The sequence below is a fragment of the Rhinopithecus roxellana genome, chromosome 10 (assembly GCF_007565055.1).
Source record: "Rhinopithecus roxellana isolate Shanxi Qingling chromosome 10, ASM756505v1, whole genome shotgun sequence".
Classification (NCBI taxonomy): Eukaryota; Metazoa; Chordata; class Mammalia; order Primates; family Cercopithecidae; genus Rhinopithecus; species Rhinopithecus roxellana.
Window position 1 is genome coordinate 13,796,825 of NC_044558.1, and position 18,682 is coordinate 13,815,506.

The window sequence follows — 18,682 nt, forward strand, 5'->3', positions numbered from 1 at the left end:
AATGGCATTGTGATATCAATCCGTTCTAAACTCTATGGTTAGAAAAGCGGGGAACATAACTGGCGACATACGTAGGGAAGGCGCTTTAAAAGGGATCTAAAGGTCAACTGGATTTCCCGGTGATCAGCACCTTCTGCAATCGGATCTATTCCGCCAGCCTACGCGCCCATATTCACTGGGCCCCCACCCGCCTGGCGGACGGGTGCAATCCCCGGCAAGCCCGCAGGGGGCGCCCAGAGCAAGCCGTCCGGGGAGAACTAAAACTACATTTCCCAGCATCCCGCGCGCCGCAGACCCACTTCCGGAGACCTCAGACAAGATGGCGGCGCCCGAGGAACGCGATTCTCCGACCGAAGCGTCCCAGCCGGTGATGGAAGAGGAGGAAACTAAAACATTTAAAGACCTGGTGAGAATGGATGACGCTGGCTTCTTTAATGTACTCTGGTGCTAGGCTCAGGCAGACCCAGTTACCTTAGATCCCGCTCTGATAGTGCACAAAAGCATCTCGGGGCCTACCTTGGGTTTTCCCGAGAATTTCAGAGGGCTGGGTTTCGGACGTGCTCTGAATTTGGGTGGTGGGAGGGCTGCTGGGCCCTGAGAGCCCCATTTGCCCTATTCGCCACTTTAGTGTGGCAACGTTTGTATGTGTCCAGGAGGTTGTACATATGGGGGACTTGGTCTCTTTATAGCTGGAGCTTTGGAGTCAGATGAACCAACCAGATTTGAATTTTGGCCCAGTCTCTTACTATAGACAAGTTGTTACCTCTCTGTGTTTCTTTTTTAACATCTGTAAATTGGGGATAGTAGTAAGTACTTACCTCACAGAATTGTTGTGACGATTAAATGAGATGCTACATGTAAAGCACTTGGCCTAGGCCTTGGTGAGCAGAAAGTGTTCGTTAAATCTTGAGCTACTGCCTCATGGTATAAAGAGCAGGCTCTGAGATGCACAGTAAATACCTTTTAAAGCAAGTATATGGGTTGTACATGATGGTTCTGACAAAGTCAGTTAAGTAGGAGGGGAGGTAGGGGTGTGCTGTTCTTGGTTAAGGTATATTTTTCTGGATTCTAAGGGTGTGACAGATGTGTTGTGTGAAGCTTGTGACCAGTTGGGATGGACAAAACCCACCAAGATCCAGATTGAAGCTATTCCTTTGGCCTTACAAGGTAGGTTGTGTGACTTCGTACAGATTTAATATAAAGTTATCTCAATTAGATACCCCTTTTGAAAGCTGTTGCTTGCATACTTCAAGTGAAATAAGGATATGATCACTAAAGGTACAAAGTTTGGGTAATGGCATTTGAAAAGGTCATTCTCCAGTTTTACTGAGCTTATTTTCTGTCTTAATAGCTAAAAGGATTTGTTCTGTGCCACAGATGCTGACTTTAAGGAAGCCCTGAATTAAAGTATATTAACGACAATCTTGGTAGACTTTATGCATCAATGGGTGCACACTTAGGGAAAGGATGCCTGGAACACATATATATGTCTTGAGGAGTTGAGAATTCTTGCTGTGAGGCATGTTTATCAGATTTGTAAAAGAGTGGTTAAAGTGCTGATTGATGGCTAGTGGAACTGAAACTAACAGGATGAACTTTTTTGTTTTTGAGATTTTTTTTTTAAGATGGAGTTTGTTTTTTTTTGAGACAGAATTTTGCTCTGTCGTCCAGGCTGGAGTGCAGTGGTGCGATCTTGGCTCACTACAACCTCTGCCTCCCAGGTTCAAGCAACTCTCCTGCCTCAGCCTCCCGAGTAACTGGGATTACAGGGGCACCACTATGCCCGGCTAATTTTGTATTTTTAGTAGAGACGGGGTTTCAGCATGTTGGCCAGGCTGGTCTCGAGCTCCTAACCTCAAGTGATCCACCTGCCTTGGCCTCCCAAAGTGCTGGGATTACAGGCATGAGCCACCACACCTGGCCGTAACAGGATGAACTTTAATAGGAATAGAAATAAAGACCTGCTCTTAGATTCCTAAAGTACCAACTTTACAGGATTGGGGTGGGTGATAAAAGAGACCCAGAGGTCTTAGTTAACTGAAATCTGTTAAGATCCTCAGAAAAAGTGAATGTAATCTTAGCTATTATTATAAGAGGGGTAATGTGGCTAATTATTGTTAGTATTAATGTAGCTATTATTACTATATTACTATATTATTAGTGATTAATGTAAGTTATAATTATTACTAATTATTAGTAATTAACGTAGCTATTGATAATAATTGAAAGATTTAATGATTTGAAGAGCTGTCGTGTGGAAAAGGGGTTAGACTTACTCTACAAAATTCCATTTGCTCTTTCCATAAATAGTTACTATTTGTTGTAAATGTAAGGCACTGGAGGTTAACAGTCTGTCCTCTCCAAGAGTCTATAATCTATTAAAGAGATAATTATAAATTTATTACAAGTTGAACAGGGACCTAAGAAAGTTACATTCAGAGTGCACTGAGGGAGAAGAGATTACTTCTAATTAGGATGGATTAGAGAAGATTTATTTCATTTTATTTTTGGCTGGGGAGGTTGGGAAGGCATGTGAGTGGAACCTTGAAGACTGAATTTAGAAGGATTTAGACATTCAGATATGATGGGAAGGGAGAACTTTCTAGGCATAGGGAACAGCATGAAAAAAAGCCAGTCTGGAAAACATAGGCATGTATGGAGATTTGTAAGTACTTAGCAGAGTGGTGAAAAAGTTTAATAAGGTGATTGGGGCCCGATTATGAAGGATTTGAGTGCTGGGTCAAGGAATTTGGTCTACGTTTCATAGGCAGTGGGGCATTTTTGGAGATTAAGGATTTAGAATTGTACTCTTGGAAGATTAATCTCATAGCTGTGAAAGATGAGAGACAAGAGACTGGAGTCTGGGAAACCAATTAGTAGGTTATTGTAATGATTTTAGCAATAAATAATGGGTAGAGTGGTGATAGAATGAAAAAGAAAATGTTAGAAAAATAATCCTTATGATTTTACAACCAGTTAAGCAAGTGGAAGGCAAGGAAGGGGTGGGGAAAATCTAAGATTATCGCTAAGTTTGGAGACTGTTATGTTTAGGGCATATTATTGGTGTACCACTGATACAAAAAGGGAACAGGGGGAAAATTCAGGAAAGATGAGTTCAGTTGGAAGTAATTGAGTTTGGATATCAATGAGATAGAGTTGACCTTGTGGGAGGGGAATGGGGAAATGTTGCTCAGGGTACAGTTTCGGTTAGCCGGGATGGATAAGTTCTGAAGATCTATTGAATAGCATGATGACTACAGTTAGTAATGTTTTGTGTATTTGAAAATTACTAGGAGAGTAGATCTTAAATGTTCTCACCACAAAAGTGACAAGTATGTGAGGTGACAGATATGTTAATGAGCTTGATTTAATCACTTCACAAAGTATACATATATCTAAACTTTGCATTCTATACCATGAGTATATTATAATTTTTTGTCAGTTAATAAAACTGAGGGACAATAAAAAAGGAAAAAAAATACGCAGTTGGAATCCTGGGATTGGCACTTGATTGAGAGGCCAGAGGTGGATATATACATTGTATCCAAAGAGCAGTTATAGCTGAGATTAGAAATGGATTAGATTGGCAAAGATGACAGAGGAAAATTGGAAGATTCAACAGAGGGTTGAAAATCATGAGACTATAGTTTCACACAAATTAGGGAAGGGAAAGTGTTTCAAGGAGGGGCTAGTAAACACTTCCAACTTGTACAGAGAAGTTTGGAGGATAAGGACCGTATAAAGGCCAGTGGTTGGAAAGAAGTATCGGTGGCCCAGCGTTACTTTCAAATAGCAAGAAGTTGCCGGGCGTGGTGGCTCACGCCTGTAATCCCAGCACTTTGGGAGGCCGAGGCAGGTGGATCACCTGAGATCGGGAGTTCAAGACCAGCCTGACCAGTGTGGAGAAACCCCGTCTCTACTAAAAATACAAAATTAGCCGGGGTGGTGGCGCATGCCTGTAATCCCAGCTACTCGGGAGGCTGAGGCAGGAGAATCGCTTGAACCTGGGAGGCGGAGGTTGCGGTGAGCCGAGATCGCACCATTTCACTCTAGCCTGGGCAACAAGAGTGAAACTCTGTCTCAAAAAAAAAAAAACAGCAAGAAGCGTTCATGCATTTTAACTTTTCCAGCTTGCCCTAAAGCATAGGTGAGAAGAAGGAGTCAAAACAGCTGGCAGTAATCCTAAAATTATTATTATTATTATTATTATTTTCTTTTTTTTTTTTTTGAGAGGGAGTCTCGCTATCACCCAGGCTGGAGTGCAATGGCTGGATCTCAGCTCACTGCAAGCTCTGCCTCCCAGGTTTATGCCATTCTCCTGCCTCAGCCTCCTGAGTAGCAGAGACTACAGGTGCCTGCCACCTTGCCCGGCTAGTTTTTTGTATTTTTTAGTGGAGACGGGGTTTCACTGTGTTCGCCAGGATGGTCTCGATCTCCTGACCTCGTGATCCGCCCATCTCAGCCTTCCAAAGTGCTGGGATTACAGGCTTGAGCCACCGTGCCCAGCCATCCTAAAATTATTTTAATGCTTTCAGCCGTAAGTTTAAATTTGATGCAGAAAAGAATAGGGAGGGGTCAGTGGAAGGTTACTAGGAACTGACAGAAATGATCACCATGGAAAATGTCTTTATCCTTATTCTTGGGTTTGTCTCATTCTAATGAGTAGTTTATAAATGTTTCATTTGAATCTATAGAAACGATTCAAATAATCTAACGTTTGATTTTGTTGCTGTTGTTATTCGATTAAAATAACTCTAAATTTGAATTTGGGACTAGTGACGTTTTCAGTTTCTGCAAAGTTACTGAGCCCAGATTGTCCGCTGTTCTTAAACCTTATAACAATGATGAATAGTAGGTAGGGATAATTATTTTATTAGTGAGGAAATTGAGGCTCAGGGAGTTAAGTCCTTTGGCTAGAGTCACCTAATTATTGCTAAAGCTGGAGTTTGAACATAGAATCTTATAGCTCAGAAAACCTCTGTTAATGGATCTGCATCAACGTGTGTTACTATCAAGAGATCAAGAGTTGTTTGATGAGCGTGGTGGTTCATGCTTGTAATCCCAGCACTTTGGGAGGCTGAGGTGGGAGGACTGCTTGAGGCCAGGAGGTTGAGACCTGCCTGGGTAACACAGTGAGACACCATCTATTTATTTCTGTTTCAGAGATCACTTAGAGTTGTCCTCAAGGAATTTCAAACAGCTTATTAATGGCTGCCATATAGCACTTATGTTCAGTGCTAGCAACGTGGCAGGTCTATATGACAAAATTTATTCTGCTCTTACGGAGTGTATGCATGCTGGTATATTCTCTTTTTTTTTTTTTTTTTTTTTTTTTGAGACGGAGTCTCCCTCTGTCACCCAGGCTGGAGTGCAGTGGCCAGATCTCGGCTCACTGCAAGCTCTGCCTCCCGGGTTTATGCCATTCTCCTGCCTCAGCCTCCCGAGTAGCTGGGACTACAGGCGCCCGCCACCTCGCCCAGCTAGTTTTTTTTCTTTTTGTATTTTTTAGTAGAGACAGGGTTTCACCGTGTTAGCCAGGATGGTCTCGATCTCCTGACCTCGTGATCCACCCGCCTCGGCCTCCCAAAGTGCTGGGATTACAGGCTTGAGCCACCGCGCCCGGCCACATGCTGGTATATTCTCTACAGGTATAAACACTGAAAAGGCTTAGAGGTTTCTTCAGAGATGAAGAAAGGAGATGACATAGAAAAATATGTCAGTTTCACAAACTGAGGGTTGCTCTGAGGGACTCATTAAAAAACTGAAAGCAGTGCAGGCCTCAGCTGTGAGCAGCGAGCAGTGCTTATTGTTTCATGAACTGAGCAACTTCAGCTCCTTTACTTCCCTAAATCTTTCTTATGTACTCCTTTCTTCTGAAATGTTAAGATTTCCCTTGACAAAAAAAGAACAAATCCTAGCTTCCCCGTCCCCTGTTCCCGAAGGTGTATTGTATTACACAGGCAGAACGGCAGTATCCCCGAGGAGCTGAAGACTAAAAAGCTTCGGGAATCATTTGCTTACACTGACCTTTGTTTCTCAGATAGGTAGATGCAGTTGCAATTCATTATTACCTACCCTGCAACTGGGGAACATTAAAATAAGTAGATGAGTGAGACATTTTATCCCTGGATTGTCATTTGTCTGTAATCTCTAAAAAATCAGTCCATTGTCTGGTTTGACTTGTATTTCACATCTGTGCATTTGCTTTTGAATGGAAAACACTGATGTTAATGAAAAGAAGGCTAAAAAATATAATTCACTAGGATACACTGTGTATTAATCCGTTTTCACACTGATGATAAAGACACACCCAAGACTGGGAAGAAAAAGGTTTAATTGGACTTACAGTTCCATGTGTGGCTGGGGAGCCCCCAGAATCATGGCAGGAGGCAAAAGGCGGTTCTTACTGGTGGCGGCAAGAGAAAATTAGAGACATGCAAAAGCAGAAACCCCTTGACAAAACCATCAGATCTCACTAGACTTATGCACTACTGTGAGAACAGTATGGGGGAAACCGCCTCCATGATTCAAATTATCTCCCACCGGGTCCGTCCCACAACATGTGGAAATTATGGGAGTACAATTCAAGATGAGATTTGGGTGAGAAATACTGAATCAGAATTTCCAGGCATGGGACCGGTCATGTATGTATGTATGTATGTACGTATGTGCATATATATATATATATATATATATATGCAAGTCTCATGGATTATTCTGAAGCATCTGCCCCTGAGGGAGTACCAGTGGTAGGATATTTATGGCTCCCATGTCTGTTCTAACCCCACTTTTTTCCTGAGCTCCAAACAAGTATGTTCAACTGGTTTTTAGACATATCTCTAAAAAAGAGACACATCTCTTTGAGTTTACTGCAGGAATCTTAAGTTCTAAGTTCCCTGTGTGGAAACCAAAGTCCTTATTTTCCTAACCGGGACTAATTTTTCTGTTGCCTATATCTCAGTTTTTGGCTTTTGAGTGTCCTGTACTAAAAATGTGTGTGTCACCCACATTCCCTTTTGTTAGTTTCTGAATCTCACTCATTCCTGTGCTCATTCCTGGCCTTGGTTCAGGCCACCATCATATCTCCCCTGAATTGCATCTGATGTCCCAGTTGAGCCTTTGTTTTCCCTGTTGTGGTCATTTAAGTCATTTCAGATTGTAAGTCATGTTCAGGTTATGTCAGGGAAAAGGGATTTGTTTATTGTAGGATTGTCTTCTAGGTAAAGAAGACTTCTCAGCCATTACACAGTCATAGAACAGGGGCAGCAAGTGTAGAGGTCGTGATTTGAGAGCGACTGTTCTCACTGGACACTGTTGTAGTGCATAGCTGCCTATGCACCACAGCCAGCCTGAAGATAGTGATCTCCACTCAGGAGTTAATTTCCAAATCTTGTAAGTTGTGGCTTGAGTGGTGATAACAAACAATGGTGACCTGTTCTTAAAGAATTACTTAGAGCATTCTAGCCTCAGAAGGAGCAGTAAATGGCACGCACTGTTAGGTTCCTTGGCCCCTCCTTATGCCATCAGGCCTAGAGTTTATCTTCCTAAACAGTAATACTGATCATGATATTCCCTGTTTAAAATCCTTCAATTCTCTCTTATAGGAAAACATCAAAACTCTAGCCTCATTCTTCTCTCTTTCTAACTTAACACTTCTATGTTCCAGCCACGTTGCACTCCTCAGCCTAACTATGCATGATATATTCTTTTTTTTTTATTTGAGATGGAGTTTTGCTTTTGTTGCCCAGGCTGCAGTGCAATGGCACAGTCTCCGCTCACCACCACCGCAACCTCCGCCTCCTGGGTTCAAGCAGCTCTGCCTCAGCCTCCCGAGTAGCTGGGATTACAGGCATGTGCCACCATGCCTGGCTAATTTTGTATTTTTAGTAGAGACAGGGTTTTTTCCATGTTGGTCAGGCTGGTCTCAAACTCCCAACCTCAGGTGATCTGCCCGCCTCGGCCTCCCAAAGTGTTGGGATTACAGGCGTGAGCCACCACGCCTGGCCAGCATGCTATGTTCTTTAAAGCCTTAATTATAATTGTCTTTCCTCTTACAGGAGTATCCTTTCTTCCCTTCTTTGCTTACTTCCAGGTTTAACTCACTTAATCACCTCTGTTAGCCTTTTTTGACTTTTCTGGGCAGTAGTTACTTTTCCTTGTGTTCTCACTGTATTTTGCAGGGGCTTATATTAAAACTCTTATCACATTATAATGAATTTGTATATTAGACTGTCTCACCACTGGGTTTTGAGCTTATCTAAGAGAGAGACCATGTCTTTTCTGTTTATTCAACTTTCCTCTCTCTCCAGTTCATCAGATATTTATTAAGCGTCTACTTTGTGCCCAGCATTGTGTCATTGTAGAAGACAAATACTGCAGAGAGAATTAACTTGGCTGTTGAATTTCTTTTTCTTCTAGGTCGTGATATCATTGGGCTGGCAGAAACTGGCTCTGGAAAAACAGGCGCCTTTGCTTTGCCCATTCTGAATGCACTGCTGGAGACCCCACAGCGTTTGTTTGCCCTAGTTCTTACCCCGACTCGGGAGCTGGCCTTTCAGATCTCAGAGCAGTTTGAAGCCCTGGGGTCCTCTATTGGAGTGCAGAGTGGTAAGTGTCTGAGAGGGAAGGGATCCTAGGTTGCCATCGCAAGTGAAGAATGAGTGTGAAAGGAGAATGGAGGAAAGTATTGCTAGCATAATTTATTGACCTAAAGAGCTAATGCTGTATTTTAGCTTTGGGAAGAGTATTAATTGTAAGGGAAGAACAAGTTTAAGTAGAAATCTGGCATTGGCTTTAAAAGATGTTCAGTGGACCATGGAAAAAAATTAAGGATCTCATCGCTATGTTCTTTTTCTGTCTGTAGCTGTGATTGTGGGTGGAATTGATTCAATGTCTCAATCTTTGGCCCTTGCAAAAAAACCGCATATAATAATAGGTAAGTAACTGACGAAGGTAAAAGACACTGGCAGTGATGAATTGGAGAAAATCTACCAATATTGGATAGAAAGACGTTGAGAAACAGATTTTGTAACCCTGTTAAATTTTTTAATTTCTTAAGTTTGGTGGAGAGCTGTGGGGTGGGGCAGGTAACTTTATTTGTTTGTTGTTGCTTTTTTTCGTCCTGTTCTGAAACATCACTGTTTCTCCTCAACCTTTCTTGGTAGCAACTCCTGGTCGACTGATTGACCACTTGGAAAATACGAAAGGTTTCAACTTGAGAGCTCTCAAATACTTGGTCATGGACGAAGCCGACCGAATACTAAATATGGATTTTGAGACAGAGGTGAACTCTCAATTTCTTTCTTCCTCTTAGAGCATCTCAACGTTCCTGTTTCAAAATTTGGTTCATTGCCCACTTGTTTTATGTAGAACATTGCATCAGTATCAGTTTCATTCTTGATATTCTTCAAATTGCAGTTTCTCAGTACCCTTTTATCTTTAGAATATAGTCTGACTCTGACTCCAGAAATGGGAAATATCAAAACTGGATTTTCTTTTCCATTTCATTTAATTTAGACCTTGGCATACACCCTGAAATATCTTTATTTTCTTTGATGACCCACTAATCCCAGCTTACTTAGTTGATTAATACTTATTCTTGACTTTTCTCTTAGATCAACTCTGGTCTACTAATTTAAACTGTTCTTTTCTTAGAAAGGTTTTTTTTTTTTTCAAATAGTGTCTGGTAGGGTATCAGGCAGTAAGTATTCAGTAAACTTTAGCTGAATCGAATTGAATTTTCGAGTCCCAAATCCTCACAGTGATATATTTAATTTGTTAATGTCTACCTCCTTCATTACGTAGAGGATTTGCAGCTCTTCCAGTATGAATATCTTATTGGCATCTTTTCCTCTTTGTGCCTTAGGTTGACAAGATCCTCAAAGTGATCCCTCGAGATCGGAAAACATTCCTCTTCTCTGCCACCATGACCAAGAAGGTGAAATTTGCTAGGACTTTTGTTTCTTCTTTATGAGAATTGATACATAAAGTAAATGGTAACAACAATAATAACAATAAGTAAAAATAAATTGCTTTAGTCCATTTTCACACTGCTATAAAGAACTATCTGAGACTAGGTAATTTATACAGAAAAGAGGTGTAATTGACTCACAGTTCCACATGGCTGGGGAGAGCTCAGAAAACTTACAATTACGGCAGAAGGCAAAGGGGAGGCAAGGCACGTCTTACATGGTGGCAGGAGGTAGGGGCAGTGCTACACTTTAAAACCATTAGAAATTGTGAGAACTCACTATCATGAGAACAGCACGGGGGAAAACCACCTCCATGATCCAGTCACCTCCCACCAGGTCCCTCCTGTGACATGTGGGGATTACAATTCAACATGAGATTTGGGTGGGGACACAGAGTCAAACCATATCATAAATAAAGAGTGTTTAGGCATCAGTGTGCTATTCTGGATCTTCTTCCTCCAGGTGCAAAAGCTTCAGCGAGCAGCTCTGAAAAATCCTGTGAAATGTGCCGTTTCCTCTAAATACCAGACAGTTGAAAAATTACAGCAATATTATATTTTTATTCCCTCTAAATTCAAGGTAAAGTGTTTACTTTGATCATTCCTGCCTCTCCCTCTTCTTTTCACCAAAGCATCTGAAAATGTTTCAACCTTTGATTAGCCAAGAGCTGTAATGCAGATTGGCATCCTGTCTGTTTGCTTTAGAGGGCGTGTTGTGCTTATATTATCACCGATAAAGTAGACATGCCAGGAATTCACAACACATTAAACCACAATAATGAGGTCATGATGTAATCATATAATTCCTTCCCATCCCCATCCTTGAGGTAATTTTTCCTTTGTTCGCTTTTAATATGGCTTTTATTTAGGATGAAGCCTCTGGTTTTGTGCTTTGATATAAGGACTTCTCCTGTTTTCTGAGGACAGATCTCCTGCCTGCCTTTAGGCTCTGTGGGGAGTAGTGGTTCACAGAGATGATAATGCTGGTTAAGGAATCCTAAGCTGGCAGCTGGAGGTCTGGATAATGGAGGTCTGGATAATTGAGAAGCAACTATAGGGTTAGTCTTTACCTTATGTATATGCCAGGTCTCCAATCCTTTCTCCCAGGTTCGATGACATATATTGTTTTGGGTTTGTAACTTAGGATACCTACCTGGTTTATATTCTAAATGAATTGGCGGGAAACTCCTTTATGATATTCTGCAGCACCTGTAATAATACCCAGAGAACAGCTTTGCTACTGCGAAATCTTGGATTCACTGCCATCCCCCTCCATGGACAAATGAGTCAGGTAAGGATTCATCGTCATCATCAGCCATGTACTGATGGCATGAGCGAGATCAACCTCCTAACAATAGATTTGTACAATAAGGACATAGGGCACCGATGCCTGTTTCCATAATTGTACTCATTTTATGGGCTTTGAAGTGTTGCTCTAGATGTTTACTTTCTCCTTTCAGGGTAGCAAGAGGCTCCCATTAGAATATTTCTTATGTAGCTGTCTGGTTTGCAAGCTGTTGAGTTGATATATTCAGCCCTAATGGTAATAATGACTCTGGTCTCTAAAAACATTAATAAATTATTTCCCAGTTACCTTTCTATCGTGTCAGGCTACCCTTATTTTGTATCTTTTTTTTTTTTTTTAATTTTTTGTTGCTTCCATATTTCTGTTTTGACCTGTGAAGCCCCATTCAAAAGTTGGGGGGAAAAAAACTTTAAAAAATTTATGTCTCTTTGTTCTTGTGTTTGTCTGTTTTGTGTTTTGTATTCCAAAATATATGTTAAAGTTTTCCAACATTTCTTTCTCATTACCTCAGAGTAAGCGCCTGGGATCCCTTAATAAGTTTAAGGCCAAGGCCCGTTCCATTCTTCTAGCAACTGACGTTGCCAGCCGGGGTTTGGACATACCTCATGTAGATGTAGTTGTCAACTTTGACATTCCTACCCATTCCAAGGTGAGTCCTGTTGCTAACTTGCCTTTCTAGTCCTAAAGTGTATTTCTTAATGGAGTGTCTCTTGTCTTTCCTTAGTTAGAGCAGTTTTTTTGTTCCTGGTTAATTATCAAAAAACAAGAAAGCCCTTGATTAGTTCATTCTCATCATCTTGCACAAGCCTGTGTATGTAACATTAGTACATATGAAAGAGGTAGCCAAGGAGAGTTATTAGATGCTCATAGTAGAGGCAGGTACACCACATACTGATCATGTCACTGTCATTTCTTGAGAGTGACAGCTTGTAGTTCTTAGTGGCACTATTAACATTTTAAGCTGTCGAATTCTTTGTTGAAGGGTTGTTCTTTGAGTTGAAGGATTCCTAGTAGCATTCCTGGCCTCTACCCACTAAATGACAGCATCACATACTCTTCCACTTGTGATAATCAGAAATATTTCCAGACATTACCAGTGTCCCTTGAGGATGACAGAATCACCCCTGGATGAGACTGGTGTGTCTCTTGTCTTTGTATTTAACTGCTGTAGACAAGGTGCTATCTCATTTGATTTTCATAACAACTCTATAATTTGGACATGTATTTCTATTCCTGTTCAATAAATAGAAACCAAGGTTCAGAGAGGTTATGTAATTTGCAGGTAATTGTGTAACTGGCAAGTGGGAAGGACCACAGCTGTAACCCAGCTCTGCCTCGAGATCCAGTGCTGTTTTTTAAAATACCATGCAGCTTGCGACCACGTAGATACACTTTGCAGATTTATCTTTCTATGAAAGAAGGGAAAGCATTGGATCCATTTTGTGCTGCAAGGAGAATAAAAAAGATGAAGTAGGTCGGCAAAGCCTGAGTCCTGTCGTCTCGCCTTCCTCCCATACAGCATGAGCTTCACCACTCGCTCCACCTTCTCTACCAACTACCGGTCCCTGGGCTCTGTCCAGGCGCCCAGCTACGGCGCCCGGCCGGTCAGCAGCGCGGCCAGTGTCTATGCAGGCGCCGGGGGCTCTGGTTCCCGGATCTCCGTGTCCTGCTCCACCAGCTTCCGGGGCGGCATGGGGTCCGGGGGCCTGGCCTCAGGGATGGCTGGGGGTCTGGCAGGAATGGGAGGCATCCAGAACGAGAAGGAGACCATGCAAAGCCTGAACGACCGCCTGGCCTCTTACCTGGACAGAGTGAGGAGCCTGGAGACCGAGAACCGGAGGCTGGAGAGCAAAATCCGGGAGCACTTGGAGAAGAAGGGACCCCAGGTCAGAGACTGGAGCCATTACTTCAAGATCATCGAGGACCTGAGGGCTCAGATCTTCGCAAATACTGTGGACAATGCCCGCATCGTTCTGCAGATTGACAATGCCCGTCTTGCTGCTGATGACTTTAGAGTCAAGTATGAGACAGAGCTGGCCATGCGCCAGTCTGTGGAGAATGACATCCATGGGCTCTGCAAGGTCATTGATGACACCAATGTCACTCGACTGCAGCTGGAGACAGAGATCGAGGCTCTCAAGGAGGAGCTGCTCTTCATGAAGAAGAACCACGAAGAGGAAGTAAAAGGCCTACAAGCCCAGATTGCCAGCTCTGGGTTGACCGTGGAGGTAGATGCCCCCAAATCTCAGGACCTCGCCAAGATCATGGCACACATCCGGGCCCAATATGACGAGCTGGCTCGGAAGAACCGAGAGGAGTTAGACAAGTACTGGTCTCAGCAGATTGAGGAGAGCACCACAGTGGTCACCACACAGTCCACCGAGGTTGGAGCTGCTGAGACGACGCTCACAGAGCTGAGACGTACAGTCCAGTCCTTGGAGATCGACCTGGACTCCATGAGAAATCTGAAGGCCAGCTTGGAGAACCGCCTGAGGGAGGTGGAGGCCCGCTACGCCCTACAGATGGAGCTGCTCAATGGGATCCTGCTGCACCTGGAGTCAGAGCTGGCACAGACCCGGGCAGAGGGACAGCGACAGGCCCAGGAGTATGAGGCCCTGCTGAACATCAAGGTCAAGCTGGAAGCTGAGATTGCCACCTACCGCCGCCTGCTGGAAGATGGCGAGGAATTCAATCTTGGTGATGCCTTGGACAGCAGCAACTCCATGCAAACCATCCAAAAGACCACCACCCGCCTTATAGTGGATGGCAAAGTGGTGTCTGAGACCAACGACACCAAAGTTCTGAGGCATTAAGCCAGCAAAAGCAGGGTACCCTTTGGGGAGCAGGAGGCCAATAAAAAGTTCAGAGTTCATTGGAAAAAAAAAAAAAAAAAAAAAGATGAAGTAGATTTGTCTCAACAGATTGCCCAGGCCATTTATTTTCTCCATGTTATGACATGAATCTATTTTCTTTCAAAGTTTTACGGCAAGACTTTGCATATGTAGGTTTTTTGTTTTGTTTTGTTTTTTTTACTTATAATAATCCATATAACTTGAATTTATTTACCCTTTTGGTTTTAGGATTATATCCATCGAGTAGGTCGAACAGCTAGAGCTGGGCGCTCCGGAAAGGCTATTACTTTTGTCACGCAGTAAGTAAATCAGCTTTAGGGGCAGAGCAACGTAGAGAAAAGAGCAGAACTTTTGAGCCACTGGCTGGGAACCTGGTGCTATCATGTACTACACTGATCACTTTCATACTGAAAACCAGGGTGAAGGCGCTGAAAGATGGGAATAGTAATACCTATCTAGCAGGGTTTTGGTGAAAATTGGAGATTATATATGTAAAAGATCTAGTATAGTATTTGGCATGTAGAATGGTAGAATGGTACCTAGAGCTGGAGAGCAATTGCCTTTGTATCAACTCAGAAGGTATTAGAATAACTATTTCCAATTTTTTTTTTTTTTGAGGAACAAATTTTTATGTGCCCAAGGCTGTCCTGTGAATAAATACCTTGAGGGATTTTCTCCCTCCTTCCCTCCTTTTTTTTTTTTTTTTTTTTTTATTTGTCTCGCTCTGTTGCCTAGGCTGGCGTGCAGTGGTGCGACCTTGGCTGAGTGCACCTTCCACCCACTGGCCTCAAGCAATCCTCCTACCTCACCTTAGCCTCCCAAGTAGCTGGGACCACAGGTGCATGCCAGCACACCTGGCGTTTTTAAAAATATTTTTAGCAGAGACAGGGTTTTGTCATGTTGGCCAGGCTGGTCTTGAACTCCTGAGCTCAAGTGATCCATCTGCCTCAGCCTCCCGTAGTGCTGGGATTACAGGCGCAAGCCACCTGCCTCAGCCTCCCATAGTGCTGGGATTATAGGCACGAGCCACCTGCCCGGCCGATTTTTCTTTCTTTCTTTTTTTTTTTTTAAGCAGCAAGGTTTCACTCTGTTACCCAGGCTGGAGTGCAGTGGCTCGATCATAGCTCACTGCAGCTTCAAACTCTGGGGCTCAAGTAGTCCTCATGCCTCAACGTCGAATGGCTGGGACTACAGGCACAGGCCACCATGGTTGGCTAATTTTTAATGTTTTATAGAGATGGCATCTCACTATGTTGTCCAGGCTGGTCTGGAACTCCTGGTCTCAAGTGATTCTCCTGCTTATAGTTGCAAGCCATCACGCCTGGCCTCCCTTGAGTGATTTTCTAATGGGCTATGCACAGAGATTGCACTTAACCCATATTTAGAAAAGAAATAATATGTTCAATATTGTTTAAACCTATGGCTCCTATTGCATTGTGTCATATAATAATAGTTTGGGAATGGACAGGCATTTGCATTACCAGGCAACCAAAGCTGTGCAGTTTTCCTTCCTCAGGTATGATGTGGAACTCTTCCAGCGCATAGAACACTTAATTGGGAAGAAACTACCAGTCTTTCCAACACAGGATGATGAGGTTATGATGCTGACAGAACGCGTGGCTGAAGCCCAAAGATTTGCCCGGATGGTATACATCTTTCTTTTCTCACCAGTGTCTGTGCAAACAATGTTAACTATGTGCCACTTTATTATATTAACCCTCATACTAGACTGCAGAAGCTGGGTATTATTTTATTCCAAATTTCAGATGAGCAAACTAAGGTGCAGAGATGGTAGGTAATTTGCATTAGACCATCCAACCAAATGGTGGATTCAGGGTTTGGCCTCATTCTGACATTCACACATTCATAGCAGCTGTTCATGTGTCACATGTGGTGAGATAATTCATCAGACCTGAGGTCAGAAGATCCAGCTGTGAACTGTGTGAGTTTGGGAAATGTGCCTGATTTCTCAGAATCAGAATCAGTTTCTCACCTGTAAATTGGGAATAACACTTGCCTGAATACCTTATGGGGTTTTACAAGCACCAGAGAAGCCAGTACAAACTACGTAGTTACTAGTAGGGGTTGATCATACCTGATCCAAACATTTGAAATCCAAAACCAAGATCCAAACTTTTTTTTTTTTTTTGAGACGGAGTTTCATTCTTGTTGCCCAGGCTGGAGGGCAATGGTGCAATCTCGGCTCACCACAACCTCCACCTCCCGGGTTCAAGCAATTCTCCTGCCTCAGCCTCCCAAGTAGCTGGGATTACAGGCATGCGCCACCATGCCCAGCTAATTTTGTATATTTAGTAGAGATGGGGTTTCTCCAATTTGGTCAGGCTGCTCTCAAACTTCTGACCTCAGGTGATCCATCCGCCTCAGCCTCCCAGAGTGCTGGGATTACAGGCTTGAGCCACCATGCCTGGCGATCCAAAACTTTGAGTGCCAAAAGGATTGCCACAAGTGGAAAATTCCATGCCTGACCTCATGTGACAGGTTGCTACCAAGACACAGTCAAAATGTTTTTAATGCACAAAAATATTAAAAATACTGTGTAAAATTACCTTCAGACAATATGTATAAGGTATATATGAAACAAGTGAATTTTGTGTTTAGAATTGAGTCATATCCCCAAGATAGTTCATTATGTATCTGTAAATATTCTAGAATTAGACAAAATCTGAAATCCGAAACACTGCTGGTCCCAAGCATTTCCGATAAGGGATACTCACCCTGTAGTAGTAGTAACAGTAATAGTGGTGATGAGAAGATTCTAGAGGAAAACGCTTGGAAGTGCAGCCTGCTTTCTGGAGTTCTGGTCTGAGGGATGGAGAAACTTCGCCCATAGGTTGTTGTTTTAGTAGCTGAGGTACAGATTTGGTTTTTATTCTGCCCACATGAGATTTTTTTGTTTGTGAAAGTATTACATGTGCATTGGGAAAAAAATTCAAAAAATACAGAAAGGATTAAAGTAGTAAGTGAAAAGGTAAACCTTTCCCCACAGAAAGCCATTGATAACATTTGGCTATTTTTCTTTCTTTAGCCATAATTATATAGGATTAACATTTTTCTGTTTCAACAAATATAGATTCATGTGATCGTTTCTTAATGGCTACAAAGAATTCCATCATGTGTATGAAATACTTACATTCATGGATGCTTATGCTTTTTTCCAGTTTTTGTCTACTTTGGTACAGTGTTGAACACCCTACTTTGTACAGCTTTGCATACTTACTCCCTTAGAATAAATTCCTAGAAGTAGAATTGTTGGGCCAAGGGATGTACACAGTTAAAATTTGAACTCCTACAGAATGCCAAATTGCCCCTTCCCCCAAGAAAAGCTATAGCAGATTGCACTGTAAGTGACAGTATATGTGACTTTTTCTACACCTTGGCCAATACTGGGGATTACCCTTCTCTTAAGTCTTTGCCAATCTGCCATGTGAAAATAAAACCTTATTATTTTAATGTTCACGTTTTGATTACTAATAAAGTTAACATCTTTGTATATTTGGAGTTGGATCTCATTCCTTTGCTAATGTCAGGCAGCAGGAAGTTACTTGATACTTGATCTTAAGGAGAGGGGACTAGAATGTGTTGCCTTCAGTGCCAGTAATTCGTTTTCAATCCCATCTTCTTTTTTTCTTGCAGGAATTAAGGGAGCATGGAGAAAAGAAGAAACGCTCGCGAGAGGATGCTGGAGATAATGATGATACAGAGGGCGCTATTGGTGTCAGGAACAAGGTGGCTGGAGGAAAAATGAAGAAGCAGAAAGGCCGTTAATCACTTTTATGAAGACTCACGTTCTGCTGTTCTGTGAAAGAGAATTGGAGAATGAAACCTGCTCCGACAGAGATCGTGAGACTGAAATCTGTCAGAATTGTGTCCAGAATGTGCTCAGCGAATTCAGTACTCTTCCCCATTCTGGGTTGGAGTTTACTGCAGAATAATTCTTACAGTGCTGATGTCAAGACCGTTACTGTTTTTTCAACTTTGATTCTTTGCTCATGACATGAGTAGGATGTGCTCTTCTGTCACTCACACAGACCTGTTGCCTTTTTTAGCTGCAAGTCGAGGACTAGTTTGATGATGTCCACGACCTGTAATTGTAAAGAAACTTGGACATCTGCAAATGATATTTAAACCATCTTGGCTTGTGCTTTATTCAAACTAATGTGAAACAATAAATTTAAATATTATTTTTTAAAGATTCAAACTCCTTAAAGGGCCTTGTAGATTTAAGTAAGATCTTTTTAATAGGTAAGAAGCTGACAGTGTTGATTACGTGGCACATTCATTGGTTGTCTTAATTAAGATAAATATTTATTACTTAAAAAATCAACAAGGAAACAAGATGATAGATGGCTTTGAAAGGGAAGTCCTACTTGAAAGGAGGTTGTGTTTTTCTTGCAGATGGAGCAAAGTCCATTAGTAAGACAGCAGAGGTCTTTAGAATCCCTAAATAGATTTATTTCCTTCATTCCCTCAATTAAGCAGGTGGTTAGGAAGACTGGTTTCTTAGGTAGACTCTTTTTTTTTTTTTTTTTTTTT

General features: G+C 42.2%; 1 protein-coding gene and 1 pseudogene across 2 annotated transcripts; both read left to right on the top strand.

Annotated features, from left to right (window-relative positions):
- The first annotated feature begins 225 nt into the window (after positions 1–225).
- Positions 226–18,341, top strand: DDX47 (DEAD-box helicase 47). Its single transcript, XM_010371011.1, has 12 exons — positions 226–406; positions 1,074–1,167; positions 8,419–8,607; positions 8,864–8,935; positions 9,165–9,283; positions 9,866–9,937; positions 10,434–10,550; positions 11,115–11,261; positions 11,788–11,925; positions 14,357–14,427; positions 15,645–15,774; positions 17,783–18,341. Exons 1-12 carry the CDS (start codon positions 320–322, stop codon positions 17,912–17,914), a joined length of 1,368 nt encoding a protein of 455 aa, XP_010369313.1. The 5' UTR covers positions 226–319; the 3' UTR covers positions 17,915–18,341.
- On the top strand, positions 11,988–14,148 carry LOC115899940 (annotated as a pseudogene). Its single transcript, XR_004059566.1, has one exon. The product of XR_004059566.1 is annotated as a keratin, type I cytoskeletal 18 pseudogene (transcript).
- Positions 18,342–18,682: the final 341 nt, after the last annotated feature.

Bases quoted from the DNA above. Each gene is read 5' to 3' on its own strand.
- DDX47 (XM_010371011.1), top strand. From the start codon at position 320: ATGGCGGCGCCCGAGGAACGCGATTCTCCGACCGAAGCGTCCCAGCCG. The intron at 407-1,073 runs GTGAGAATGGAT...CTGGATTCTAAG, and splicing joins CTAAAACATTTAAAGACCTG to GGTGTGACAGATGTGTTGTG. The intron at 11,262-11,787 runs GTAAGGATTCAT...TCATTACCTCAG, and splicing joins TCCATGGACAAATGAGTCAG to AGTAAGCGCCTGGGATCCCT.